The sequence below is a fragment of the Bombina bombina genome, chromosome 2 (genome assembly GCF_027579735.1).
Source record: "Bombina bombina isolate aBomBom1 chromosome 2, aBomBom1.pri, whole genome shotgun sequence".
Classification (NCBI taxonomy): Eukaryota; Metazoa; Chordata; class Amphibia; order Anura; family Bombinatoridae; genus Bombina; species Bombina bombina.
The window spans coordinates 924,834,048-924,840,047 of record NC_069500.1 but is presented as its reverse complement, the minus strand read 5'-3'; the positions used below and the strand labels follow the sequence as shown (position 1 = coordinate 924,840,047).

The following is a 6,000-nucleotide window of genomic DNA, read 5'->3' as shown; positions in this document are numbered from 1 at the left end:
ATTTAATAATAGTTAATTTATTTCGTTAGATTTAAATTATATTTAATTTAGGGGGGTGTTAGTGTTAGGGTTAGACTTAGCTTTAGGGGTTAATACATTTATTATAGTAGCAGTGAGGTCCGGTCGGCAGATTAGGGGTTAATAATTGAAGTTAGGTGTCGGCGATGTTAGGGAGGACAGATTAGGGGTTAATAATATTTCTTATAGGGTTATTGAGGCGGGAGTGAGGCGGATTAGGGGTTAATACATTTATTATAGTAGCGGTGAGGTCCGGTCAGCAGATTAGGGGTTGTAGGTAGGTGGAGGCGACGTTGGGGGCGGCAGATTAGGGGTTAATAAATATAATATAGGGGTCGGCGGTGTTAGGGGCAGCAGATTAGGGGTTCATAGGGATAACGTAGGTTGCGGCGGTGTACGGAGCGGCAGATTAGGGGTTAAAAAAAATATGCAGGTGTCAGCGATAGCGGGGGCGGCAGATTAGGGGTTAATAAGTGTAAGGTTAGGGGTGTTTAGACTCGGGGTACATGTTAGGGTGTTAGGTGCAGACATAGGAAGTGTTTCCCCATAGGAAACAATGGGGCTGCGTTAGGAGCTGAACGCTGCTTTTTTGCAGGTGTTAGGTTTTTTTTCGGCTCAAAATGCCCCATTGTTTTCTATGGGGGAATCGTGCACGAGCACGTTTTTGAAGCTGGCCGCGTCCGTAAGCACCGCTGGTATTGAGAGTTGCAGTGGCGGTAAATTATGCTATACTCTCCCTTTTTGGAGCCGAACGCAGCCCTTCTGTGAACTCTAAATACCAGCAGTATTTAAAAGCTGCGGCCAAAAAAAAGCACGCGTAGCTAACGCACCCCTTTGGCCGCAAAACTCCAAATCTAGGCCTAAGATAGCTACAATGTAATTAATAATTACATTGTAGCTATTTTAGGGTTTATATTTATTTTACAGGTAACTTGGTATTTATTTTAACTAGGTACAATAGCTATTAAATAGTTAATAACTATTTAATAGCTACCTAGTTAAAATAATTACCAATTTACCTGTAAAATAAATCCTAACCTAAGTTACAAATACACCTACACTATCAATAAATTAAATAAACTACAAATATCTAAACTAAAATACAATTAAATAAACTAAACTAAATTAAAAAAAAAAAAAAAAAACTAAATTACAAAAAATAAAAAAAAGATTACAAGATTTTTAATTACACCTATTCTAAGCCCCCTAATAAAATAATAAAGCCCCCCAAAATAAAAAAAAATCCCTACCCTATTCTAAATTAAAAAAGTTAACAGCTCTATTGCCTTACCAGCCCTTAAAAGGGCCTTTTGCGAAGCATGCCCCAAAGAAAACAGCTCTTTTGCCTGTAAAGAAAAAACACAATACCACCCCCCAACATTACAACCCACCACCCACATACCCCTATTCTAAACCCACCCAAACCCCCCTTAAAAAAACCTAACACTACCCCCTGAAGATCTCCCTACCTTGTCTTCACCCAGCCGGGCAGAACTCTTCATCCGATCCGGGCGATGTCCAATCAAGCGGCAGTGAAGTCTTCTTCCATCCGGGCGATGTCTTCAATCAAGCGGCAGTGAAGTCTTCTTCCATCCGGGCGATGTCTTCAATCAAGCGGCAGTGAAGTCTTCTTCCATCCGGCGATGTCTTCAAGCAAAGCGGCATCTTCAATCTTCTTTCTTCGCTCCTCCGCCGCGGAGCATCCATCCGGCACGAAGACTGAACGAGGAATGAGGTAGTTTTAAATGATGTCATCCAAGATGGCGTCCGTCGAATTCCGATTGGCTGATAGGATTCTATCAGCCAATAGGAATTAAGGTAGAAAAATCTGATTGGCTGATTGAATTAGCCAATCAGATTCAAGTTCAATCCGATTGGCTGATTGGTTCAGCTAATCGGATTGAACTTGAATCTGATTGGCTGATTCAATCAGCCAATCAGATTTTTCTACCGTAATTCCGATTGGCTGATAGAATCCTATCAGCCAATCGGCATTCGACGGACGCCATCTTGGATGACGTCATTTAAAGCTACCTCATTCCTCGTTCAGTCTTCGTGCCGGATGGATGCTCCGTGGGGGAGGAGCGAAGAAAGAAGATTGAAGATGCCGCTTTGCTTGAAGACATCGCCGGATGGAAGAAGACTTCACTGCCGCTTGATTGAAGACATCGCCCGGATGGAAGAAGACTTCACTGCTGCTTGATTGGACATCGCCCGGATCGGATGAAGAGTTCTGCCCGGCTGGGTGAAGACAAGGTAGGGAGATCTTTAGGGGGTAGTGTTAGGTTTTTTTAAGGGGGGGTTGGGTGGGTTTAGAATAGGGGTATGTGGTTGGTGGGTTGTAATGTTGGGGGGTGGTATTGTGTTTTTTATTTACAGGCAAAAGAGCTGTTTTCTTTGGGGCATGCCCCGCAAAAGGCCCTTTTAAGGGCTGGTAAGGCAAAAGAGCTTTTTTTTAATTTAGAATAGGGTAGGGGTTTTTTTTCATTTTGGGGGGCTTTATTATTTTATTAGGGGGCTTAGAGTAGGTGTAATTATCTTAAAAATCTTATAATATTGTTTTTATTTTTTGTAATTTAGTGTTTGTTTATTTAATTTAGTTTATTTAATTGTATTTTAGTTTAGATATTTGTAGTTTATTTAATTTATTGATAGTGTAGGTGTATTTGTAACTTAGGTTAGGACTTATTTTACAGGTAAATTGGTAATTATTTTAGCTAGGTAGCTATTAAATAGTTATTAACTATTTAATAGCTATTGTACCTAGTTAAAATAAATACCAAGTTACCTGTAAAATAAATATAAACCCTAAAATAGCTACAATGTAATTATTAATTACTTTGTAGCTATTTTAGGGTTTATTTTATAGGTAAGTATTTAGATTTAAATAGGAATATTTAGAGTTAGATAGGGTTATTATACTTAATATATATATAATATAATAACGATATTAACTATATTAACCCTAATATAATTAGGGTTAATATAGTTAATATATATATTTAGATTTAAATAGGAATATTTAGAGTTAGATAGGGTTATTATAATTAATATATATATAATATAATAACTATATTAACTATATTAACCCTAATATAATTAGGGTTAATATAGTTAATATAGCTGGCGGCGGTGTAGGGGGATTAGATTAGGGGGTAATCTATTTTATATAGCTGGCGGCAGTGTAGGGGGATTAGATTAGGGGGTAATCTATTTAATATAGGTGGCGGCGGTGTAGGGGGATTAGATTAGGGGTTAATACATTTATTATAGGTGGCGGCGGTGTAGGGGGATTTAGCTTAGATGCAAAAGAGCTGTTTACTTTGTGAGAAAGCCCAGCCAAAAGCCCTTTTAAGGGCTGGTAAAAGAGCTGTTTTCTTTGGGGCATACCCCGCAAAAAGCCCTTTTAAGGGCTGGCAATAGAGCTGTTTACTTTACTTTCAGGGCTATTTGTAGGGTTAGACTTAGGTTTAGTGGTAGGGATAGTTTAGTATTTTAGGGGTTAATTAATTTAATATAGGTGGCGGCGGTATAGGGGGATTAGATTAGGGGTTAATTATTTAATATAGCTGGCGGCGGGGTAGGAGCTCACATTAGGGGGTAGGTAATGTAGGTGGCGGCGGTATAGGGGCTCACATTAGGGGGTAGGTAAGGTAGGTGGCGGCGGGGTAGGGGCTCACATTAGGGGGTAGGTAAGGTAGGTGGCGGCGGGGTAGGGGCTCATATTAGGGGGTAGGTAAGGTAGATGGAGGCAGGGTAGGGGCTCACATTAGGGGGTTATAGATTTAATATAGCTAGCGGCGGGGTCCGGGAGCGGAGGTTTAGGGGTTAATAACTTTATTAGGTGGCGGCGGGGTCCGGGATCGGCGGTTTAGGGGTTAATAACTTTATTAGGGATTGTGGCGGGGGATCGCGGTTGACAGGTAGATAGACATTGCGCATGCGTTAGGTGTTAGGTTTTATTTAGCAGGTAGTTTAGGGAGTTATGGGGCTCCAATAGACAGCGTAAAGCTTACAACGGCTGCATTTTGTGGCGAGGTGAAAATGGAGTAAGATTCCTCCATTTTTGCCACGTAAGTCCTTACGCTGTATATTGGATACCAAACTGCGCTGGTTTGGTATACCTGCCTATGGCCCAAAAAACTACGGGCGAAGGCAGAAATATACAGGCATAACTTCTATGTTACGCCGTATATAGGATACCAAACCAGCGCAAATTTCATGGGTTACTCCCATTGGATTATTTTAGAGTCCCACTCTTATACTTGGGAACTTATTAAAAATGATGACACCATATAGTCACATTGAGCACTTGCTATTATTATGTTTAATTGTTGCTGCCATATAATGCTTACAAGAATCAGCCAATGATACCTAAGCAATAAAGTAAAAGTGATCAGCTGTCTATAAAGATCATATTTATGTGTATGCACAGCCAGATGCCTTAAGATATTTGCTCTTAAAAGCACATAGATCTTTAAGAGATCTAGGCTGTTTCCCTTTATGTGCACAGTAGCCAATGATCTTTAGTGCCCCCTTAACCAATCAGGGATGCTGTAACTTATGAATGTATTTTATTGTAGGGTTCTGGCTTAGCAGCTGAAGCATCTCTTAAATCTTTTGCAGTGACTAGTGTCACCACCAGGACCTCACAAAGATGTTAATACCCACATTAGTAATGATTTATTTATTCAATAGAATCTTAGAAGAGATTGAATCAGTGATAATGAATCTTGTGTCTACATTGTTTTATACATAGATACATTTTGATAGATAGATAGATAGATAGATAGATAGATAGATAGATAGATAGTCTGTTGATGGTTGCCCTGAGGAGTCAATAATGAGGTACAAAAATCTAAAAAAAACACAATTGTTATTGTATGATGTGACAGATCTTCCACTGGGTAGGGAAAGTTTAATCCAAATTTCCACATTTTTGAAAACTAACATTAATGTTTGTTAATGTAGGTGTGTTTGTGTGCAGGCATGTGAGTGTGTGTGCATGTGAGTATGTATGCATGTGAGTGTGTGCGTGCATGTGAGTGTGTGTGCATGTGAGTGTGTGTGCATGTGAGTGTATGTGCATGTGAGTATGTGTGCATGTGAATATGTGTGTATGTGGCTTTCTGCCATATTGAATTGACAATTAACTTTTTCTTCTACAGAATTTTGCAATTGTATTGAAAATATTTTGGTTATTTAAAAAGAAATGGGTGAGTGTGCTAAAGGAATATAATGCATTTTATGTCCTGATAAAAAGTCATTAATGTTGGGGGTTCATACAACGAAAAAAAACAGTTTAATTAAGGAATCTCATTTTGGTCACAAGCATGCAAGTTACTCTTGGTTATTAAGGGGTTAACCAAACATAACATAAATCAAGACTTGCGTGTTTTTTTTTATGTCCAATTGAATGCAAGGTGAAAATGTATTTATTGTGGAAATAAAACAAAACTTACAAGAAAATTACAGTTATGCTGTAAAATATAGCAATTATAAAGCGTTATGCCAGTACATTTATTCATGGCAGGATTCTGGATTCAGCGCCGCTTTCCTCATTATGGTTTTTCCATCGACTGTGAATGGAACATCAACGGTGTAGCACTTCCGTCTGTCATAGGTATAGCAGGTATCATCTACATGGTCACAGTTGTCCTGAGAGGCAAGTACTGTTTCTCCACCAATTTCTACTTCAACAGGATCACATTTTTTGAAGCTACAATATAGGGAAGGAACATAACCATCATTAGGATAAAAAATAAGGGAACAATACTTAAAGGGATAGTAAAGTCCAAATTAAACTTTCATGATTCAGATAGGGAACGCCATTTTAAACAACTCTCTAATTTACTTTTGTCATCAAACGTGCTTTGTTCTCTTGTTATTCTTAGTTAAAGGCTAATACTAGGTAGACTCATATGCTAATTTCTAAGCCCTTGAAGACCGCCTCTAATTTTAATGCATTTGATAGTTTTTCAC

The 6,000-nt window shown here is 38.8% G+C and overlaps 1 protein-coding gene across 1 annotated transcript in view; it reads right to left on the bottom strand.

Moving 5' to 3' along the window:
* Window positions 1-4,877: 4,877 nt before the first annotated feature.
* Window positions 4,878-6,000, bottom strand: part of JCHAIN (joining chain of multimeric IgA and IgM) — a 59,951-nt gene continuing 58,828 nt past the window's right edge. The window contains exon 4 of the mRNA XM_053700769.1: window positions 4,878-5,737. Within this exon, the coding sequence (XP_053556744.1) occupies window positions 5,539-5,737 (199 nt within the window). The 3' untranslated portion in view covers window positions 4,878-5,538. The remainder of the gene's footprint in view (window positions 5,738-6,000) is intronic.